General features: G+C 35.8%; 1 protein-coding gene across 3 annotated transcripts in view; it reads left to right on the forward strand.

Moving 5' to 3' along the window:
- Positions 1 to 24,408, forward strand: part of TTC13 (tetratricopeptide repeat domain 13) — a gene marked incomplete at its 5' end in the record, with an annotated part of 40,900 nt that overhangs the window by 747 nt on the left and 15,745 nt on the right. For all 3 annotated transcript variants that reach the window (XR_014227376.1, XM_082303355.1, XM_082303354.1), the window contains 14 exons: positions 3,189 to 3,283; positions 6,073 to 6,148; positions 8,911 to 8,981; positions 11,236 to 11,301; positions 12,804 to 12,896; positions 13,951 to 14,067; positions 14,893 to 15,003; positions 17,401 to 17,483; positions 18,638 to 18,779; positions 20,017 to 20,191; positions 20,631 to 20,787; positions 21,873 to 22,003; positions 22,341 to 22,473; positions 22,952 to 23,044. Coding sequence is in view for 2 of the 3 variants with exons in the window: in XM_082303355.1 (XP_082159481.1) it covers positions 3,189 to 3,283; positions 6,073 to 6,148; positions 8,911 to 8,981; positions 11,236 to 11,301; positions 12,804 to 12,896; positions 13,951 to 14,067; positions 14,893 to 15,003; positions 17,401 to 17,483; positions 18,638 to 18,779; positions 20,017 to 20,191; positions 20,631 to 20,787; positions 21,873 to 22,003; positions 22,341 to 22,473; positions 22,952 to 23,044 (1,543 nt within the window). The remainder of the gene's footprint in view (positions 1 to 3,188; positions 3,284 to 6,072; positions 6,149 to 8,910; positions 8,982 to 11,235; positions 11,302 to 12,803; positions 12,897 to 13,950; positions 14,068 to 14,892; positions 15,004 to 17,400; positions 17,484 to 18,637; positions 18,780 to 20,016; positions 20,192 to 20,630; positions 20,788 to 21,872; positions 22,004 to 22,340; positions 22,474 to 22,951; positions 23,045 to 24,408) is intronic.

A 24,408-nucleotide genomic window follows, 5' to 3' on the forward strand; every position in this document is an offset into this window, starting at 1 on the left:
TGTTAAGGCGTATAAATATCTCAAAGGTGGGTGTCAAGAGGATGGTGCCAGACTTTTTGGTGATGCCCAGAGACAGGATGAGGAGCAGTGGCCATAAACTAAAACACAAGAAGTTCCACTTCAACTTGAGGAAGAGCTTCTTTATGTTGAGGGTGCTAGAGCACTTGAACAGGCCACCCAGGGAACTTGTGGATTTTTCCAGCTGGAGACGTTCAAAACCCACCTGGACGTGTTCCTGTGTCACCTGCTTGAGGTGCCCCTGCAGGAGGGTTGGACTGGATGATCTCCATAGGTCTCTTCCAACCCTGTCAGTTCTGTGTTTCAATGAGTGGGATGTGGCTTGATTTAATTTCAGCTACAGTTATATGTATTTTGCTGGTGAACTGGATGCTTCTCTTTATGAGTGCCAAGTTTGTGTAGCAGATCTTCTGCTATTTTTCATGTTAATTGATGTCTTGTAATATACGCTTAATTAAAACTATTTTTATATGCTTGAGTATCTTTTGTATCTGGATCATGTGATTTAATCGGTTACAATTGTTGATCTTGAGCATGGTGTGAATGGGCCATACAGAAATGACAGTCTGAATCCCAATGTACACATACTATAGATAAAGAAAAAGGTTTACCAATTGCTTGGAATGTTACACTAAATTATATATCAGAGAATAACCAATGATGTGTCATGACTTCTTAGCTGTCAGCCTGGTTTTGTGATTTTTTCCACCCTTTATTTCATAAAGCCTATGGTCATATCAGCAATTCCCATGGTCCCTAACAACTAATACAAAACTAGTATAATCCACTTGAAAAACAGACTTTGAGGAAATAACTTTTTATGAGTTTCCTGCACCTGTGTTTCTGCTTTCCCCTCTCCCCCATGTATGTGCTTTTGTCTTCACATTATAAAGTTCTTTGATTTGTTTTTTATCATCTTTTTTGTGTGTGTGTGTCTGGCTCAAATGGCTGAGAGCCATAGCGCGCAAACATGAAATCAGATTGTGAAAGTTATCTCAGGTCACCATTGCTACAAATTATTCAAGCTTAAGCATAAAACAAGAAGACTTTCACCCAGTGTTGAGATAAATATCTGTATACCCTACAAGTTAATAAATGGCAAAGCACTTGATTATGTCTGTTACTAGACCTGACATGAATGATTGACTCAAGGTACTCCTTCAGAGGCAGATTTGGAAGATTAGATTTTAATTTAATGGTGGATGTTGTTTTAAAGAAACCAGTGTAACTAGGATTGATACAAGGAATTCTGGTTAAATCATCAGGTATCTCAGGTACCTTGCATGCAACTGATAATAAGGTAGGTAGCCCTTAGTTACAGAACAACATACTTGAAATAGCTGTATGCTAATTCACTCCTTGCTGTTTAAGTGTTAGGATTAAATGAATTGCCAGTTGAAAATTTCCTTTAACGTCTCGGCCTTTGTTTTAGTACAATTTGCACAGAAGCTGAGATTTTTTTTGTCTCAAATAGTTTTCCCTGTAGCCTACTACAAGGTCCAAAGTACTTTCTCTGGTTGGTGTTTCTAGGTTTTTATGAAGTTGTTAATGTGGTTCAGTTTTGATTGTGTCTGACTTGCAGACAAAGGTAGATCCATTCTTCCCTATGAGTAAAGCAATTTGTTGCCCCAAGAACTGCAAGATTTGAGGGGGCCTTTCCCTGCTGTAGCTTGTGTCAAGCTTGTGGCTTGGCTGTCTTATTCCCTACCACCTTACGAAAAATTCCATCATTAAATCGTTGCTGTTGTGGAGAAAATTATTCCGGAGGTAGGCCATGCCTGCACCTCTTTGTTTTGGTTTCTGAAGTGAAAGTTTCTCAGTGAGTCTGCAGCCAAAACTCTTAAGTCACTGATTCACGAGCACCATCAGGAACAAGCAACGTGTTAATAACGCTGCCATAGCACAGGAGGGTTTGGCCAATGTGAAGAACAAAGGGCAGTGATGAAACCTCATGCTGGCAACACTCTTTTTGGGAACTGTGAGTGGTTTGTCACTGTTCTTACAGGACTGACTTTAAACTTTGACCTTCTGCTTTTTACCACTCTTGCTTTTGTTGTAAAACTTCTCCCACTGGTTATCATTTATGGCTCAATGTAGATCCAAGTTCCTATTTACAGGGAATGATTTTAGATGCTACTTTGACTTCTCTTTATAAGAAGACTGTTTCTTTTTCTGTTCTAGCTCTGTGCTTGTGAGAGATAGGGAACTAACTAACTGCAATCCTTAAGAAGTCAAAATATAAGAGCGCACCCTGCCCCCCAGCCTTTCAAACTTAGCATCAATCTTAGATTTACAAACATTAAGGGAGATTATAAAATTTGGTATTTGTGGCATGGATTCAAGGAGATAATACTGTATATTTTCTTTTTCTTGTTTACTCTTGAAATATTTAAAGAAGATAGAAGCTTTAGGATCCAAAGATTCAAAAGTTAACAATTCTGTAGGAATAGCAATTAAAAGCATCATGTAGGGGAAGTAGTAGCTTCTATAGTCTATCAATCTGAGGGGGTGTTGTTGATTCTTATTGTTACTTGTTTATTTATTTGATATCTTCAGCTTTTTCTCTGCCATGCCAATGAGCTGTGTTTGACTTCTTATAGAAATGAATCAGTGTTACACTTTTTGTAGTGACATTCTTAGTAGCGTAACTTTGTATGTGTTCAGTCAATTACAGTTCACTATTCTGGCTGCTTTTCACAGTCTTTATACCTCTGCTTCCTGCAGCTTTTCCCCTACCTCTTTATGGTCAATTCCATTTATTTTCCTCTCTGGGATTGAAATGATAATTCTATCTGTTATTTCCTGGGTGAGAGAATGGAATCATAATGCTGAAAGGGGAAATGCCTACCCCAAGCTTTTGTTATTTGCTTTCAGCTTCCTCCTTTTTTAACTCTGCTCCATTTTTTTAGCACGTCTTTTTATTTCTCTATTTTTAGCCAAAAGCATAAGTAGGGATAAAACTAGTTGTATAAAAGCTGTCATGTCAGCTATTGCTTCCCTGTCTGTGTGAGTATAGTGCTATGGGCAGAAAGCACTTCATGAAAGTTCTGCCCTGTGGGATGCCCAGTGGGGAAGCTGTTCTGCCAAACACGACGAAATGTGAGATGTGCTAATAGGACATATATGTAACTCTATGAGTTCCTAAAGGTTTTTTCTCTCTTTTCTCCCAGATTCATCATTTTTGCACTTCCATGAATCGGATTGTGACATAGGAGGGTCATCATCTTGTGAATCTATGCTTTCCCTGAATACAGAAAAAATTCTGGTATGTTACCAAGAATATAACGTAGAAAACAATTCTAATAGATTGTTGAAGTTGCAGATCGCTTCAGCTGCGTAACCACTTAGAATGAAGTTCAGGGAAATATCTGCAAATAGAATCTATTAATCAGTAGGCATAGCTGCCCAAAAGGCTTAAGTATGAATAAACTCAAGTTGCTCATAAAAGTATTACATCATAGTAATCTGTCATGAGTCTCTAGGGCTGTCAACTAATTGAAGCTGATGTTGTCACTGAGAGCTAACTTTCAGCTCAGTTAATCAACCAATTAATTTTTTGGTTTTAGGGGTGCAGGGGCTATAAAAAGGGGAGGTGCTGTAGTTTCTACCCAGAGTAACTTCCCGAAGTTTACCACAAAACACGTGTAGGAGTAATGACTTCTAGTTACTACATAAGTAACACTGTGCAAAGATGAGAGTTAGAAGCTTCAGACCATATTTCACTAAATGTAATACAGACCTGGCATGTGAAGAATATTCTAACAAAAGAAGAGTATATTTTGGTAGAGAGACTTCAGGAGTATTATTTTGGAATTTGGGTTTTCTTGCACCACTACTCGTAGTCTTTTGATCCTGAACAAATATAATACATCAGAACACAGGTTTGATGTTACGTCTTCAGTCCAGTAGAGTACAGGTGTTGAAAATCTTCAAATAATTTCCATGTGAATATTCAAAGAAGCTTTGGCAAATTTTTAGAAATTATTGGCTATGAGGGAGTGTGGAAGCAATATTAAAACTGGAAGCAACTTCTCCAGAGGTGGCACTTGGAATTAAAACTACTATCCTGCAAATCCACTAAGCCAATTATTTAACTTGAATATTCTCCTTAGACTTCATCATGTATTGGTCAGAAGATCTGTCTAGTCTAGTCCAACAGTACCAGTTCTTTCTAACACAGTGAAATATGTATTTGTTGATAAGAAATTTCCCTGTTTCAAACAAAAAAATAAAGGTGGTTTTAAAGAAAGCATCAAGCAACAATTAAACCTGTTTGGTTATGGTGCTATGATGAAAATTCTCCTGTGTCTTGAAGGCAGAATGACTGACAGTTTTTTGCATGTAGAGTTGCAGGATGTTTAACCTATACCTGAATTCAGAGTTTGTTGAGGAAGTGTGAAACCACTTTCTCTGCCACCCCAACTGTTCTGTTACTCTGTAATGACAAAACAGGTGAGGTAGTGGTACTTCTCTTGGTGCCACATGCAGCTCAGTAATCCATAGGAAGTTTTTGTAATGTGTTGTAAGATTCTTTTGCTTGTGGCTTATTTTCTAATACTCAGTGTGAAATCTTGCTATATCTTATCTTTGTCTGCAGACAGAGTTATGTAGACCTATTTTTGTAAATCCACCAAGGAAGAGGTTGTCCTTTAGTAAAAATGTTCTGGTGTTTTTCCTAATATTAAGACAGTTACAGAAGAATAATGTTTTGCAGAGTTAAGTGTTAAAGATTATTTTCTGAAGTAGATTTTCTGGAAATTACACGGAGGCCACTGATGATATAAAAAGTCTGTATTTGTAGATGCATATGGATTGCAATGGAGATTTAGTTTTCTTATTGTTACACCTGTTGAACCGTGCTCATTTTTGTGCTGCTTTTTAATGACTTTTCTCTATAAGGGAAATAACTGCTGCACTCTGTTACTGTAGCAGCGCAGATATAGGTGGGGTAACAATTTTCAGAGTGTTGTGGTATAGTGTAGAGCTCATACATCATCTTTAATTGCAGTAAAGAAAACAAAAGGTTTGTAAAATCCATTTGGTAATCATTCATGCCCTCCAAAATACTCAAGTTCTCTGAGCAGACCAAACATTATCCTCATCATTAGACATACAGGGCAAAAACTGTGCAATGGGATTTGACCATTCTACTTTTGCACCTTGCAGACAAGTAAGATGTCCATGTTGTGGACACAAGTATTGTGGCTACTTTTGATTGGACAGGCAAAACAACCTGAAAGGAGGACAGTAGAGGAAATGAGCTGTTTAGTTGAATTGAAAGAAGAGAACTGAATGGAGAGAGGTGTTATTTTCCCCCCTTGTTTCCTAAAACAGTTTGAAAGACCTATTAATTTAAATGAACATTTTGTATTTTTCTAACATAAACTACTCTGGTAGGGTTACACCTATCTATGGAAACTACTTGTGAAAATAAACAGAGCTGAGTATCCCTGCATTTCTGAGGGGTTTGTCTTTGACACTATTGGTTTCTATGGGTATGTTATTTAAGGAACAGACATCCTAGATAAGGCTACAATTTGAACAAAGTGTAGAACTGATAGAATGTCAGTGTTAAAAGGACAGGCTCTTTAGTATGGCATTGTGAAGTTAAACTTTCCTACATTGATGGAGTGATACTCTAGTCAATGTTTATTTTCAGTGCTTTACTCCTCTGCAGTACCCTTCCCCTTGCAGGAGACAAAGGAATAATTATAGGGTAAAGAGTATAAACTTTCATACGAAGTTAGGTGTCTTAAAAAGACTTAAAAACTTCACCTTAAGTAAGTGCAGTACAGAAACATCAGTTCCTGGTAACATGCTGACAGTGTTCTTTCTGAAGCTTGGTTACCCTTACGTTAGAGCAGAAAACAGCAGCATCTGACTAAAGAGAAGCTTTTCTCCCTGTGGAAGACTCAGTTTCAGTTACCTTAGTGAAATCACGTTAGTTTTAACTTTGTGGTTTAAGGCATTCTCTTAAGGATTTAAGACATGGATTTTAAATGTTAAATTCTGTATTGTTGTTTGCTGAAGACTTAAAAACATGATGTTTTACAGAGTCAAGCGAAGTTGCTTGCAGAGCAAAAACGATTTCCATTTGCTACTGATAATGACAACACGAATGAAGAATTGGGTAAGATGCTTTATATAAGGTTTGTGCAGGTGAATGATGTGCTTATTATTAGCACTAAATGTTTTGAAAATTGATGATTGAAGTGATGCATTAACTTCAAATTGATCTTACATCTGGAAATACAGCAAGTTTCTCTGGTCATATAAAGCAGATATTTATTTCTGTTGCTAAAAACGTTTGCTGTTTTCTTCACTAGAATTCTTCACCATGTCTGCTTAAGCAGATGTTCAAAAAGCGTTATGATTAAATCCTTTTTAACAGGCTCAGCTACTTCCTGTTTCCCTTTTCTGTCATTATTGATGACTAAAACTTTTCAAACATCCATAAAATTTTAGCAATGCAATATGCTTTCTGTAAAACATAGATCTTGGATCTGTTTCCCCTCTCCACACTTCTCCCATCAACAGTTATAGGCAGCAGGAAGACTTTCTGAATTATGCCCTAGGCTGCTACTTGAAGTTTTTTCAAAGCACACTCAGCACAAAAAAATGGGGGCATTTCAAATAAATGAACAGGAAATACTTTCCTCAAAGGACTTGAGGCCGGAGTTGCACTGCTTCTTCAAATGCAGAGGTATTACGAGGCAGCAAAGAGATTGTTGAGGATGTGTGTCAAGGAAGGCAGCAGACCATCTTTTATACAAAAGCAAAGAGAGATTTTATTCCCCTCTAATGAACTTAATTAAGTAGATTTTTTTGGACACAATTTCTACCTTCATGGATTTATCCAGGAAAATTTGGGGGCATAATCTTTTTTCATATTCCTAGGCTACCTAGCTATGTTCATAGAATCTTGCAAAGAATACCAAACCGTATTCAGATGAAAATATCTGATACTTTTAGTATCTGTTCTGTAGACTCGGAAGGCTATGCTAGAAGGTCTCTGTCCTCATGTTGGGCATGTAGGCTGGCACTATCTACCCACTTTAGTCCAAGAATGCCATGGTGTGAGGAGCCTGGGTTGGTCCTTCTTGTTTGTGCACGTTACTTTGAACTGTTCTGAGGAAAAGTGATGCAGAATGTATGGGGCCTTCTGAAGCCATGTTGGTACTGAAATACTTTGGCTAATGGATAATTGTTAACCATTAGATTCTTCATAGTGAAGTACGTACTTGTATTTTTGTAATAGTAAAGAGTAAAAAATCAAAAAGATACCATTTAAAAAGAAGCTGATACTGTATCAGCTGGTAGCTGTCAACCACTTGTGATAGTTTTGCAGTCATAGTTCACGACATAGTTCATAGTTCAGTTTGGCATTTTGCCAAGTGTCTTGTATAAATTATATACCATTATTAGGAGCAAGACAATTGAGTGACAGTGTAAGTCTTCATTACCTTGCTTCCTGCAGTTTTTTTTTTTTTTAATACTGGCATGGTTGAGTTGCTTTTACTTTACATGCCAGCTTTTCTGTGTTCTGAGATTGGAACCCTAAACATACTATATAGTATAGTTTTACAGAAGAATGAAATGAGGAAAGTTCAAGAGCTCTTCACCCTGCCCATTTTTTCCCTTTTTTTGGCAATACTATGTATTTGTGCCAAGTGAAGCTCTTTATGTATTGAGGAGAAAGCTTATGTTACATACAAATATTTCCTTCTTCATAATAGAAGTGCTCTGAGTATGAGACAAGCTCTGGATTAAATACATTTCTCATTTCTCTTTCATTTAACTGTTTTCCTTCTTTAATGAAATGTGCTTAGCAACACTGCCAAAACAATGTGGCTCTGCCTGCCTGAAAGATAAGTGTCTGTGTCCTATCAAAAATGCCTTTGCTTTAACTGACTTATTTGTCTCTTCACATGTTTGAATAAATAATTAAGCTAAGAGGTGCCTCTTCCATTCTGTTTGGATGACTGCTAAATTCACTGTAAGTGGGGAGAGGTGACATCCTGCTCGTAGTTCCACTGCCAGCTGTTTGAACAAACTGCCTGGGGAAGAGTTTCCTCTAACTTTCATAGCTGTGGTCTTCAAGATAATGGGTTTTGCTGGCAGTGTAGACAGAGCTTAGTTCAGAATTAAGAACTGTGAGAGATTAAAACATGCAAAATGAAACCATCTTGAGCTCTTCAGCTGTCAGAACTGAACTTCAGTCATGCAAGCACAACTACAGCTTTCCAGTCTTGTGATTTGACTGTATTTTTGTATCTTATGGAGATTACAGGAATGTATTTCTAATGGTCTGTTTCTTTTTCAAACACTTGGCTTCTACTTCAAAATGGGGGGTTGCGCAAGGACTTTAAAGTTTTCATAATTATAACATGGGTAAAGACTTGGCTGTTTTTCAGTTTCAATTTCATAAATAATGAAATCAGTTTATTTAAGGTATTTCTAGTTAACTCAAATTAAGGAAAACCCTAATGGAATTGTCAAAAAAAGTTAGTGATAGCCAGGTAGCACTTTAAATTGAGAAAGAATCCAGGGCTATTATATTGGGATCATAGTACCTTCCCTGATCCTAAGTATTTTAGAAGAAAACATGGGCACTTTCCTGAACAACTTGTAAAAAGGAGAGAAAAAGCCCACAAACAAATCATAAAACCCCAAAGCAGCTCTGAAAAGCATAGTATGAATTGAGTAATTAATGAGTGCTAGGTAGTGGCCGAGGGAAGTCATGTCGTTTTGGTGGCTGTTCAGGAATCCTCTGACTATTTTAATCTTCACTGCAATGTAGGAACTTAAACATTTTACAATTTGGTAGTATTTAATATTAAAAAAAAGTCAGATTTTTTTTCTGTTTTATTAACATTTTTAATGTTTTGATAGCAATTGCTTACGTGTTGATTGGCAATGGCTTGTATGACGAAGCTATACGACATTTTTCAACAATGCTGCAGGTAAGTTTTCTGCTTGGACCCCAAAAAATAACTTTATGAAATTATCCATTGCCACATATCACTTTAATAGAAAAAAATATTAAATTAAGGATTCTTAAATGAGAGTAATTATTCTGCTGTTTGTTCATTTTTTTTTTCCATCCAAACATAAGCATACTCTTAGAACTGGGTGATCAGTATCTTGGTTATTTGGTGAGTATTTTTCTCATCTGTAGGCATAAAGTTTTTATGGCACTTTTACCAAAAAAGCACGTGTCTTCAGAAACTTGACCTCTGCAGTGGTGAAGTTCCTTAGATTATCTGCTTATTGTGTAGGCTGAGATATTTTAAAGTAGATTTTTTTGGGTGACAGCACGTTGCCAGTAACATGAGAAAAAAAGCCCTGACAGAGATCGTTTATTGCTAGTGGCAAGTAACACATTGCTTTCACAATGATAAATGATTTTGTATGCTGGCTTTATCCTTTTTCAGTGATAAGCTTTTGATTAGTTTAATAAAGAAATAAAACATAACTAATACTTATATTGGGGGTGTTTTTCCTGACCAAAATAAAGAATTCAGAATCTTCTGCAATTAAGTAGGAGGTAGTCACATTTAAAACAAAACCAGCCCCAACAATTTATAAGCTTCAACTAAAGCTGATTTCAAATACTGTATTTTTATGGCTAAAAGCCTGGAACATGCAGAAGCATGGACATACTTTTTCATTTAAACTGTTTGAAGTACACAAATGCAAGCTGAAAGCAATACTGCAAATAATAGCATGTATTTTTAAAGTGTCATATGGCTTGTTCTTAAATTGAGTGGAAGTGTGACAATTTAATGGAATTATTCCAGGGAATTTATCTGAGGACAGGAATGTTGGGGTTTTTGTGTGCTTTTATTTTCATTGGTTTGATATAGGTGTTTAGTGATACCTGTCTTTGATTTGTTTTAATGTGAGGGATTTTTTTGACCCTAGTGAGAAATCCTGCTTCCAAAACCACTGGATTTATGTATTGTTTCCTGTCTTTATTCAGAAGGAGACTTAATATAAGTGAAGATAACCAAGATACCCAAGTAGAAAGATAGTGGAAGAAGCGTTTATGTAATAGAGTACCTCTGCAATGCCCACATGTCAGTTTAATGTATGCTTTAATGTCATGCCTATAGTATGCCTGAAAGGCTGTAAAGTGATCGTGATTGTTCACTCTGTTTTCCGTGAGGCAATTTTAAATACATATAAAGTGAGCATTAAAACATTTAACTGAATAAAACAGCCTTGCTTAGCCATGGTATTAAAAGTAGGACGTTACCTACTGTTGATGTTAATGTTGCCAAGTGTAAACTTGGAATCAGCTCAAGTCTGGCAAGCTGCCGGCACTGATGTGCCACGTATTCTGTTGTTTTATCCACGGAAGAGTTTGTTTCTTGGCAGATGTCCCAATTAAATAACACCAAGCCTGTGCTACAAACTTTTGTAGCACAGCTGTGTTCCTTGCAGGTGTGAAGATGGTGTGATTCCTGGCTGGTTTCCAGGGAAACTGACTGCACAGGCATTGTTGTGTTGACAAAACAGTTTTGCTGTGTAGTTCTTGAAATTTGTATGGGAAACTGTGGTTGGAGTAAATGACATCAAACACGAAGTAGATTCACTGTGTAGGGTGCATCCCCGCTAAGTGCCCAAGTAGGAAAGTCATGAAATTAAATCTAACCCAAGGAAGGTTGGTTTGAATTTTGCAGAACTATTTTGGTAGAATACTTCCGGTTTTAGTTGCTGTCTGAATATAAATTTCATCAGGATGTCACAATATCTTGCTTCCAAATATTAAATCTCAAATTTAAGTTGCATACAAAATAAGCTCTGAGTGGCCAAATTGTATGTTTCTTATCAGTTCAGTGATGTGAGATGGAAAAAGTTATATAATCACCAGTAAGTTTGCAACTAATGAGGATGGATAACAGAGTATTCTAATGAGTACTGTGTATTCTAATCTATTCTAATGTATACTGTGTAATAGGTTCTGGTAGGTGGTCACTGGCACTACAACTGCATTCTGTTTGGCTTTTTTACCAGACAAATACTCCAGAACAATTCCATTAAATTGAATTTGAAGTTGTGAGCGTATGAAAGAATGGACTGTAATACAATAAATTTCTTTGCCTGGCAACTGTGATTGTTCATTGCTTACTACTTTAGATCGGCTAGAACTAAGTACATATTGAAGAAACCAAAAAACCTACACCACAAGTTAATATTTTATTTGTTTAACAGGAAGAACCTGAGCTGGTTAGTGCAATTTATGGACGAGGGATAGCGTACGGAAAAAAAGGACTACATGTGAGTAGATCATTATTTAAATCAATATCCACCTGAATTATTTGAGACTGAACCATAAGGAAGCCTGTAGCAGGAGTAACTAGACTGATTAGAACGTGATGAGTACACTTCAAGGCCTTTGTGTTGTCCTACTTCTGTGATGAGTCTGTCCCTTGGTAGATGCACTGTATAACATTGAGGGATCTAGTAGATCATACTGCTCAAGCCATGGATATGTTTGTTTTGTGAGACTGTGGAAGTAAAGCTGCATGACATAAGTATGCCAAAGGAAAAGATAAGGCACTACTGTGAGTGGTGGATAGTAAGGCTGTGAGCCCCAAATTCTTGACAGAGTTGCCTATTACGATAACAGGCAGTATCTTGCCTCTGAGACAGGTTTATGAAGTCCCACTGAATTCATCTCCACATCTAATGTGTATTTGGAAATGAAAAAGTCTTTTATTGCAGCTTGGGAACATTGTCAGCTCTTCGGATACAGTAGGCTTCATACTGCTTTTTAATTGCTTATGCTTCTTGATAAGTATACCACCTTAAATTTATTAAAATAAAATTCTAAGTTAAATTACTTAGTTGCAATACTTACTGCTCAAATAATTTCTTGAGCAGAAAGAAATTTATGAATAGACTATGGTCCTTGTAGTTTGACTTTGTGGCCTGTTGAATCATGATTGAATGGTTGCTAGAGTTCTAGAAGAATGAGTAATTGAGTAACTCCTTGAAAATTTTCTTTGTACAGAACATTTAATTATTTAGGGGTGCTGACAAGAGCTTGAAGTCCCTCATATTTGCTTGTTTTTAACATCAGCATGAGTTTGTTTTCTCACTTTGTTTTCTCAGTTTGGCTAGGTGTTAATACAGCTTCACTTCATAAAAGGTTTTGTGTGGCACCTTCAAGGCACAAAGATGATGTTAAGCACAAAATTTCCTTGCTTTGAGAAAGAACAAAAAGATCAATGAAATCTAATACAGAACTTGCTATATAATTACTTAGGTTTTTTTGTAATTAAGTAACTACTTCCATCCTACACTTCATAGAGGACAGTTAAAAAATTTAGATGGGCAAGGTGCTGTTGGCATCAACCCATTTATCAGTACTGCTTGGCTTAAGTTGCAGACGATGATGACGCCAGTGGTGGGTGTGAGTGTGCCTATGCCTTGGAGTTCATGTGGGAGCTTGAGCCAGCTTTGCTGCCAAGAAGGGCACCTCTAGAGCCACCTGATGCTTATTCAGAGTTATACTAATAACTTATAGTAATCATTAGAGGTACAACACAAAGATGATGTGTACAAACAAAGTTTAGTTTTGTTGTTTGTAGCAGACATGGTTTTTCCAGCTGTTTGTGGAATACTGCATCTTGATGTTATTAGCCAAGGTGTGAAGGGCTTTTAATATAAATAGATGCACTTTTGGACACTTAGCCAATCTAGTTGTGCTTCATCTTGAGAGCATATTAGTCTAAGTGTGCACAGTTGTTCACCTTGTTTATTTTTCTCCTTTTCAGGATATGAAAAATGCTGAACTTGCTCTGTTTGAGCTCAGTAGGGTGATTAGTCTAGAACCAGATCATCCTGAAGTATTTGAACAGCGAGCAGAAGTGAGCATTTTTTCTTTTCAGACTTTGGAGAAGTTTCAATTAGACAGTGTTTCCAATTACATCTTAACTGATTTAATGACTAAAGCTTGGTGTTCTTCTGTGAACGTTCCTCCTTTCTTTTAAAATATATGCATTTCCTCTCAGTGTAATTTGTGGAATATTTAGTTTTAAAATAAAATATAGACCATACAGAGTTACTATGGCACATGCAATGCCATATATGTGTAACTGTTCAGTCTTTGACATACTAAATAGCAAGATCATTTGTGTTTAGAGTTTTTTTTATAAAATGAATCAAAATATCACTTGACCCTTACTGTTTGCACTTTCTGTCAACTTAGTAAATCTATTGTTAATACTAGTTGTTAGAATACCAAACTTTAAAAATTGAAATGTTTTGGGTTTATATTTGTGCATGTAATTTAAATATCATTCCAGCCCACATATATTTTTTATTTTGAAAATCAAGTTTTGTTTTGCCAACTAAATTACAGAAAATGGATGTCAAGAAGCAGCTTTGTAGGCAAACCAAAAGCATAAATATTAGTCAGCATAGTGTGTAATGATAGCTGCCATAACATTCACAGTTTTAATGTTTTTAGTGATCTCGTTGTACGTTTGTGAACCTTGACCTAAAAATGTGAAAGGCATTCGGATAATTGGAAAATGGACCATTTTCCATTGGGGGAATGTTTTTTCACATAAGGCTTAGGAGAATACTTCAATTACATTTTCATTTGAATATGTTGAAATAGCTTGAAATTGAGTATTTTGCTTTGACCAATTTGTTTTTAATTTGGAATACTGGGTTTCTGCAAATGTTATTGGTGATGTTTATGTACACTGATAGTTTTGAGAAAAATTATTCCAGATTTACTCTTTCATAGGGGTTTAAAGGCGATAAGTACTGAAATTTATAGTGGAACTTTCCAGCCTATTCTAGCAAATACAATTACTCTGTTACAGCTGAACATGGAAAAGAATAATCTTCAGTTTTCAGATAAATCTATTCAGTCTGTCTGCTCTAAACTGTGTTTTGGTTTTATACTCTTAGATATTGTCCCCACTAGGACGAATCAGTGAAGCATTATCTGATCTCACCAAAGCTATTCAGCTGCAACCATCAGCAAGGCTCTACAGGCACAGAGGTACCCTTTACTTCATATCTGAGGTTAGTGGATTTGGGGGATTCTCGTTGACTTTGGTTGTGGGGATGTTGTTGATTATTTTGTTGACTTTTGTGCTAGCTGTTCCTTTTGTTCTAGAGCTTCTTTCCTGTTTAGTTAAAAAGCCCCAAACCACTATATATATAACAAAAGCCCTGATTCCTCTTGCTGGCTTTCTGACAGTTCAGAGGTATTCTCTGAGTATTTCATTTGCAAATTTGTTTAGTGCAGAGAATCAGAGGACAAGTACCTTGCATGCACACCTCAGATTCTTTTGTGTTTGAGGAGTAGGATGTGGATAAAGACTCTGAATTAATTTATAACCTGTGGCTGCATTTAATTAGCATTGATAAACACCAGTTTGAAAAGGAAAATACTTATGGCCAAGGTAGTCTATATGCTTAAGAAAAAACACTCCTCACAATAAACAAATAAAAAACCTGTAGCAAAATGCTAACATCCCATTTTGCTATGTGACCTGTGTGTTTTGTTCTTAAAGCTTTAATGTAGAACAAGTAGCTTTATCTTCAAAGATTGTGTGAATACTTGATGGCTGATTTCCTACTTGATTCTTCTGATTTCACGTTTGTTTCCAGCTATTTTTCCATTTACTTTACTATGTTTTATACAGCACTTCCTGTAAAAGTTGGAAGTGTATTGTGCATTCTTTGATGTTCTGATTGGTAGTTGATAATCATTGCTGCTTAGCCCTGAGACTGACTTCATATATTAAACAAAATTCTGTAGTTTACTTTTATGAGAATAAAAGTATGTATTCCTCTTTATTTGTATTCTGTTTCCACTGTCATCTAAAATCTTCTTTATCACAGGATTATGCGACAGCCCATGAAGATTTTCAGCACTCACTGGAACTGAACAAAAATCAGCCTATAGCTATGCTTTATAAAGGCTTAACCTTCTTTCACAGAGGACTTTTGAAGGTAAATCTATATTAAACAATAGTTCATGTAGAACAATACCCTTTATTTGAAGTTACTTCCATAAAATAGTAGAAATATCATAGGTGTTGATACTATATTTTCTCTCACATAAGGAAGATTTTTAAGGCAAAAGAGTGTAAGCAGAATAAAGATTCCATGATATGATATGTAAATCTGCAGTTGTTGCTGAATCTCAGTAGATCAGTGATAACAGTCATGTTTAAGGAGTGCTTTGAAAGATGTTTGTATTTAGCACCTCTGCTAGTATTTGTATGGTTATGTTCAAAATTTCAAAATTAAATGGAGATTTTCTAGGTTTTGGGAAGGGAAGAGGGATGAAGAGGAAAATAATTTTGAACTCTTCCTTGAATGAGCTAGGAAGTAATCAAGGGAAGTGTAGAAGCTCTGCATGTATACAAGTTTATTTCAGTTATATGTTGTTTCTGGAAGGCTGATATCTAACTTGAGGGAACATAATTGCTCCTTCAGTTTCTAAAATCAGGGAAGTAAGTTCTTCCCCTGTCTTTTTTAAGTTTTCACCATTTTGTAACTCAAAACTTCTCTCTGTTTAGGTGTAGTAATATTGCCCCTGTTTCTTGTTTGTGAAGTATTTAGGGATACTGCAGCCATTTTTCATAGGGGAGAGTAATTACACAAGTTGTCTGATACCCTCAGTTTGAAAACTGAAGATGCAGTGGTGTGATTCCTGAAACTCAACAGTGGAAGCTGTCTTTTTTTTTTAACCTATCATAACAGCTTGGGGTTCATTAAGGATTGTATGCAGAACCTGGAGACAACTGAGGACTCACAAGTTTCAGCCCACTATCTTTCACAGGCAATCACTATTTTTATATCTCTCTTTTTTTTTTGCTGTCTGCTTCCTCACTTTTTTAGCACCCAAGCAGGTATTTTTTTCCAGTCTCACTGTATGCTGTGAGAACATCAGATTGTCACTGAATTTTTATTATCTGTATCTTCTGGTAGTCAGAAGAGATACTTGCAAATAATAGTCTGAATTTCTGATTTTTGGTGTAGGCAAAAGAGACCCCAAAAAGTGATAGTGAAAATACTGACAAAAGAGACCCCAAAAAGTGATAGTGAAAATACTGACAAAAATAAATGCTGTCTCAGTTTGCAGAATAGAAGTGAAGTTTTCTTCTTTCTGATACACAGGTCAGCACATTTCTACACCACCATCTCTTTCCCCCCAGTTTCTTTTCTCAAAGAAAGCATCTTCCCTCTCTAATATTCACGTTCGGAGAGATTGTCACTGGGGTTTTTCATCCCCAGGTACACCTTAGCTTCCAGTCAGATTCAGGCTGCATGTTAAAGGAAAGCTGTAAATGTCATCTGTTAGGTTTTATAAGGCTTGCTAAAAATTGAAGATTGGGGTTGAGGGTGGCTGTGTTCATTTTTGAGTGAAAAGAGATTGATTTGGATCACTGCTTTTGGGAATAATCATTGTGCTTTTAAAACTTACCTGTAGGATATGTGCCTATCAGTAGATGTAGGTGATTGTGCTACATTTTTGTTCAATGGATATTTTTGTGCGTGTTGTAGTGCTCAGAATATATTTGATAGTTTTTCTAAATAAGAATTTCTAAATTGATTGAAAATACCAGTGATTCTTTCCTTACAGCTTCTAATTTATTGCATTGTATACTTTAAGATACTTTTAAGGCATTCCTTAGTAATATTAAGTAATTGATTATTCCATCCTTAATTCTAGGTCTCAAGATTGAATATGCCAGTCTGAAAAGCTGAGTTCTTAATCAGACTCTTTGAAGAGGAATATTTCTTTAACCATATGCTTATTTTGTTAGCTTTTATTTTTACTACCTTGTATTCCTCACAACAGTAATAGCAGTAATAGCAACAGTCCATGCTGTTGTGTGAAGATGATCACTTACTCTGTAATCCCTCAAGAGAATGTTTGCTAACCATGGAAGTAACAAAGAATGCAATAAGACAATTGAAGGCAGAGTGCAGATTTGAAGGAGACTTTTGGCCTCCCGAACTTAAGACGTGCAGTATGAATGAAGAAGGAAGACTGTAAGGAGAGACTGCTTTACCTTAGGGACCAAACTGAGCTTTGAAAGCAAACTCTGAAGGGATTTCATCTCTGAACTCTATTAAAATGCTAAAAGAATGCTCATTCCCACTGCATATTAGACAAAGGAATTCCAACTAAATCTGTCAGTACTATAAAGAATGTTGCAACATTTCATTTATTATGTAATAATTTTTACTACATAGATATTGTAATAAATTCATGCCTTGTTTGTTCCTTCCAAAGGTTTTGATATATAACTAAACCCATAGCTAGTAACTACTGAGGATGCTGAAATTTAATGAGTATAGTAAGTTACAAATTTTTCTATTGGTCCCTTTCTGCAGGAAGCCATTGAATCCTTCAAAGAAGCTCTGAAGCAGAAAGCAGACTTCATAGATGCATATAAAAGTCTGGGACAAGCCTACCGGTACTCATATTCAGAAATAGTTTTAAAGTTAATTTTTTCATTTGGTTGTGTTCTTGAAAATGCACTTAAGTTTTACACACTTGTTACAAAATTGTGCAGAACCAAATGTGGTATTTGGTAGCTCCAGCAGCTGGTATGGCTACATCAGAATATGTTTAATATAAATAATTTCTATGTTTGCTTTGTATTTTTAATTTCATCTCTGGTATCTCTTTGAGTCTCCCAGACTCGAAGGTTAAATGGCAGTTTTCAGTAAGATGTTTTTTAGGTATGCTAGATGATTTTTAAATGATGGAAATGTTTAATGCAACATGAGCTATAGCATTTTACCTATTAAATCCTGCTTCAAATGTAGTGGCTTTGGTGCTCATGCATTTATTTGAAACTAAAGAGCTTTGGTTAATCATTATTTTGCTAAAAACTCTTTTTTAGCAGATGTATATAAAACTAGTAGATCTTCTTTGTTTTTCTAGTCTTGTTTTGGTTTGGATTAATTTTGTCAAATATAATTTGATGTGGAAAGAATTTAGTAATCTTAAAGAAATCGGTGTACTGGATTAAAAAAATTAAGATAAGCTGTATACTATTTATGTTTTAATTTTCTCACAACAGTTTCTCTGTGACTGTTTTTACATGTACAGCTGTCCTTGCACATGGAGTAATTCCAGTCAATACATTTTTAGTTAGTTACAGTTTTCAAACACCATATGCTTTGTTCTTACTCAGCATTTAAGTAGTTGGTAAATTCTTAAAAACATGTTTGTACATAGAAGTTAAAAAGACCTCTCAAAGATAGTGTTTTCCAAGAACGCTTTGTGTGGAAGTTTTGTTTACTTTAGTTTCTGAAGAAATACCATAGGTATGTGTTTTTGCAGTTTTAATGTCTGCTAAGGATTGTGAAGATTTGTGGTCTGGGGTTGTATTTCAGAGTACATATTTCTTTCTGGGAGTAACAAACTCTGTGCAGCTGTTCTGTTATTACCACAGAAGAATAGTTGCAAAATTACTGCTTTTGTTATAGAAATTTTCCATTAATACTGTGTTTCTCTTCAATGATATCCCCTTTGGACACTCTTAAGCAACCTTTAACAAGTAATTTTGTTGTCACTGTTGTCTTCTGTATTTTTCACTTTCCATGTTACTGAATCACCTAGAGAGCTTGGCAACTTTGATGCTGCTACAGAGAGCTTCCAGAAGGCTTTACTGCTGAATCAAAATCATGTTCAGACGTTACAGCTCAAAGGAATGATGCTTTATCATCATGGTAGCTTAGATGAAGCACTAAAGAATTTTAAGGTAAGCAGGCTGTAAGTAAACACAAAATTTAAATGTTGTAATGAGGACTTGTATTCAACAAGTACAACAAAATGGACAAATTTCAAAGCTTTTCGTTCTGAATATGTGTGCATTTGGACTAGAAGTATTTTTTGTGAAGTCCATCTTAAAAGCTACAACATAACAGTTTGTAATTAAAAACCTAATTTTGCTAAAACTAAGGTGGTTTCTTTAACTGTTTTATGTTTTTGTAAAACCAAGCTCTGGCTGAAATGTGTTATTTTTCTTTTTAAACTGGTAATTGTGTTCTTGCTAATACTTTGATTTGAAACCTAAAGTTCTTTTCATATCGGATGAAAGATAAAATGTACTAGTCTGTAATTTTAAGCTGAAAATAAGTTACAATGTTTATCTAATTTTTCTGGAGTATTTTCTTCTGAAAAATTCAGCATATGTTGTGATTCATTGTGCTTGCAAAAATTTTCATGTTGCCAAAATCTTGCCTATCTCTGTTGGCATTAAATAATTGCCTTATTTTGTAGAAAGAACAAAAAAGGCAGATGTTATTTGTATGCCCATATTCTTAAAACAAGGAATGAAGTAAGATCCCTTTCCAAATGAGTCTGTGCTTATCCCAAGGAGAACACTTTATGTGCATTATTACATATTCACCTTCTATAACCCAATTTGTAGATAACTGGTGTAAATGAAAAGATACTTCAACTTCTGAGATGGAGATGCTCTTCTAAAGACATGTAATTGCTGGAAGAATTGGAGCATTCATTTCTGAATCATAAACAGGAATTTGCTGTGGGTTTAACATACAGTAAATAGCTGACTAACATAGAGTGTACTAATTCATGGAGTAGTGAAGAAATGAATGGGGGAAATGACAGAAAAGATACGTATCTATATAACTAACCCGAAATGAGTTGTTATATTGTCAGGAGTATATTTTGTCTAATTTCACTCAGTTAACATTGAGCTAATATTGTTAGAGCCAAGTGTGCAAAGCGTGTTTGCACTGGCAGAATTTGGGTTTTCAGGTTTTTTCCCCTTTATTAAAGCTGAAAATATTTTTTCTTACATTTTCTAGCATTTTAAGTGCTCAGCAGCATTTGAAAGAAGATTATGAGGGAAGTGGATCTTAATAATCAGTATGTCTTTTCACACGTCTTCTGACCAGACAGGTTGGGTTATTTGAAGGTACTCTTTCTGTCTCTTGATTTATGGGTGCTTTGTTCCTTTAATGTCCTAGAGATGTCTACAGCTAGAACCATACAATGAAGTGTGCCAGTACATGAAGGGTCTCAGCCATGTTGCCATGGGACAATTTTATGAAGGCATAAAAGCTCAGACCAAAGTTATGTTAAATGATCCACTACCAGGACAGAAGGCCAGTCCAGAATATCTGAAGGTGAAATACCTCCGAGGTAAGTTGGGATTGGTTGGGGTTTTTTTGTTTTTGTTTTGTTTTGTTTTTTCTTAAATGTTTCAAGGGCCCTAAAAGTGCAAGCTTTCTTGAAGTTATGGTCATTTTAGACAAACCAATGTACATTTTCATAAACGCTGTTGAGTATGTATGTTAAAAAAAAAGTACACTGATTCTTCTTGTTCATACAGTTAAAACCTAGATCCAAAAACAGAACATACATTTCTATATAAAGGTAAAGACTCTTGTGATACTTAGTTGAAAAAGACTTATTTCATTCTTGGAAATTGGCTAATAGCAAAATTATATTATCTAAAAATAATGACTTGTGAAAATCATGTTGTTTAACTGACAAGCATATAACCTGGTTACTGTTTTTGTGTAATGGCATAAGTAAACTGATTATGCAAACAGTATTTAATTTTGTTTCTTTCCTCCAGAGTATTCTAGATATTTGCATGCACATTTGGATACCCCTCTTACAGAGTATAATACTGATATGGATCTTCCTGGAAATTTCAAGGATCACTGGGCCAAAAATCTTCCTTTTCTTATAGAAAATTATGAAGAACAGCCAGGCTTACAGCCACATATAAAGTGAGAATTTTTATTTTTTAAAGCCTGTTCTAAATGGGGGGGGGGGGGGGAGGTGTTCAGTTTTAAATTGCCATTCTGAGGCATTTTTACAATGTTTAATATTATATGGACGTACAATTTCACTGAGTGTATAGATTCTTTTGTACATCATAAGAGTTGGTTTATCTCATAGGAGGAAGAATTAAACTTAGGACAATGTTCTTCACTTCTCTCTTCACATAATAATATTCACATATTGTTTGATATTCTGTGGCCTTACTGATTAACTCTCGTATTTCTTTTTATTTTGTAATTAATGTTAAGAAGTTGATAAGTTTGAGATGCTCAGTGTAGTGTTTCCTGATGCCCTTATTACAGTTCCTGGTTGTGTTTTAGGTTTTTATTTTGTTACAGGTGTAATTTCTAGATACTTAATATATCTTTAATGGCAGCTCAGTTTCACTGGGTGAACATCTTCTCTGGAGTAACTTTGGAGTAACTTTAGGAGGAGGGTGACTTCAGTCAAAAAGTAGGGGATTTACTAGAACAGACTTCAAAACTGTGTAGCTAAAGGAAAGATAGCAATTTCTCAGCAATTTCTCTGCTGTAAACCTGTTTCTGAGTATATTGTCATGTATTCACTTAGTGTAAAAAAATTGCTGTTAAAAATTCATGGCTTTTGTGTATATGGGATAGAATCCACCTTTTTAGCACAAGAAGTTTTTACAGAATTATGGGAGAAGGTAATGGAAGAAGAATTCCTTTTCTTAGTTAATCAGGGTGAGTGTAATAGTGAAGAATAATGTATTATTTATGAGCTTTATTTAATATCACTTACGAGCAAGTCTGAAGTGAAATACAGGTTGTGACACTAATAAGATCTGCCACTGAATTCAATTAAGAGTGAATTAATTTGAGATATTGGGTGTAACTGCAACATACTGTGTATGTTCAGTCGGCTGGGAGGAGGAATGAGTGTTCTTCATCCTGTGTTTGTGTTTCTCATACAAATGGTATTGATTTGTAAAACAGAGATTTGTTTGCCAAATGCTTTCAGGACTTTTATAGCCAAGCTGTGTCTGATGCATGTTTTTCTCCTCTGTAAGAGATGTGTTATTTCAGAATTTTGAAAGCTATAAGCCTGATGTGCAAGAACTCATATGTGTAGCTGATCATCTGGGTTCCATGATGCAGTATGAGACGCCAGGATTTCTTCCAAATAAAAGGATACATAGAGGTATACTGAAAATATTCTGTAAACTTGAGTGGGGGAAAAAAGTCAATGTAGTGATAATTGAATGCTATATCTTTGCAATCTGCAAATTAGTTTAATGCTCTGTTTCTTTCAAATCAAATAGAAAGTTTAAAATTAAAATATTCATTATGTCAGCAGTTTCTTGACCTAGCTGGGGACTGGAAATCAGGATCTCCCAGACTTTTTGATGTTGTCCATTCTTTTCCTGTAAATACATTGCTTTCCTGTCAGTTTTCCTGTCTGTGCAAAACTGAGTATTTGGCTCTAATTGGTTTTCTGTTTCTGCTGTTGGTACCTCTTTCCTCGTGCCTCACCTCAGCAATGGGATTGGCCACTCTAGAAGTAATGCAGGCTGTGCAGCGGACTTGGGCAAACTCCAAAGTTCGGATGAATGGGAAAACCAGACTGATGCAGTGGAGAGATATGTTTGATATTGCTGTGAAGTGGCGAAGGTAATGGTCACAGAGGACAGAGAGCAAGCCTGTATTGGTTTTAATAATGATGAGTGCTCCAGCTAACCAAAGGGCTGGAGTCATGGAGAAGAAAATGAACACTTGCTGCCATTCTGTAACTAGAAAGGTTCTGATAAAAGAAAAGGATGGTGTGCACTTCTGAAAATACTCCATTTTTCTTCTTCTATAATGGAGGGAAAAATTCAGAATAGCATTTTCCAGTTGAAGCAAAGCTGTGAGAGACCATAGGATCCATTGCAGCTAAGGGAAACAAGAACTAACAGTTTCAACTCCAGAAACAGCAAATATTTGAGTTGTATGGTTTTTATAAGAAAAAACCCTATGTTTCAGGAAAAGTTATTTTTCATAATCTCTGCATTCTAGTTTTTGCCTAAAATTGTTCTGTCTGTGAATAAAGCTCTGTTAAAAATATTACATGGATTGAAATGTGTGCCAGTGATGTCCTTTGTCTTTGTAGGATAGCTGACCCTGACCAGCCTGTGCTTTGGTTGGACCAAATGCCTGCCCGGAGCCTTAGCAGAGGTTTCAATAATCACATTAACTTAATCAGGTAGGAGAGTTTTACCCAGCAGCATTCCCACACACACTAAGGGATTGTACCAAAAATTACCAGCTGTTTGTAAAACAGCATTTTACTGTATTGAATGTGTATGTACTTATTGTTTAATATTTATTTTATGTTTTCTAGTGGAACATTTAGCATTTGTGCATAATTTTCCCTCTTGACATTTCCTCTTTTTCCTGAATTTCAATTGTACAACTGAGTTATAGCAGTATCTAACAAGGATCCAGAATATGCATTATTTTCATGTGCTGTTTTTGTTTCCCAAATAACCTTAAATGTAAAATTTTGATTAAGTTCATCATAGTTGTAATTTTTGCAAATGCTGCCTCTCAAAGGTAGTGGCATCAGTACTGAAACAATGCTGTTCTATTAGCTTTAATACCAATTTACAGTGGAGAGGAAAAACATAATTCTTATAGTTGTTTTCAAGGTAGGCCAGAGTAAAGCAAAAATGACAAAATAAGTAACCTGTGGAAGATAACAGTTGCACTTTCAAATAAAGGTAAAATTTAAAAGATTCAACCACTGTTGTACGTTCCATCTTCTCCCATGCTGCAAAACTCTGTATTGTAGTCATGACAGTGCTACTTCCCTTGAAGTGGTGCAAGTGTGACAGACTCGATGTGGCAACATCACTGTCAATCACAGGAGCAGAGTGTGTTTGTGTAAGTAAATATGTAGCCAGGTTTCATCCTATTCCACCCCCTCATGGGAAATACTGAATCTTTGATCTGTCATTCTGCTTTTATATATGTCTATCTCTTTATTCTTTGAGAAGCTGTACTGAAAAATGAGGATAAGGGAGACAAAGCCTTCTCAAGAATTATTTCAGGCAGAGAAAAATAGTGATATTCTAATGTTCATATGCAGAGGCTAATGAGGATTTGTCCTCACTCTTCCTTCCACTCTGTGAAATGGACCCTAGCACTGCTAGGGACTCTGCTTTACTTTATGGAGTGGTTAATGCATTGAACTCCAGTGCAGATCAGTTACTTTGCAAGATGTGCTGCTTCTTGAACAGTCTTGTGCTCAGGCTTCTCTCTTCACTCAAGCAAAGTGTTACACTTGGGCTCCAAGCTGTTTCCATCTTTGCTGTTGCTGCATTTCTCTCTTGTCGTATGTACAGTGCAGCAGAAACCACAGCGGTCTGTACTGAGACAGAGATGCATTCCGTACTTCACCTGTCTCTTCATGGTTTTATTTTTAAATGGGAGAGTAAAAGCCTAACTTCTAGGTGATCTGTGTTGGCAGAAAGGCATTAATGCAACAACACTTAATTAATGTCCTGAAACTAATACTGAACGTTTAACCTGGGGAAATATGTCCTTGTACAGAATCTGTCAGGAACT

Source organism: Coloeus monedula, assembly GCF_965178545.1.
Source record: "Coloeus monedula genome assembly, chromosome: 2".
NCBI classification, from domain to species: domain Eukaryota; kingdom Metazoa; phylum Chordata; class Aves; order Passeriformes; family Corvidae; genus Coloeus; species Coloeus monedula.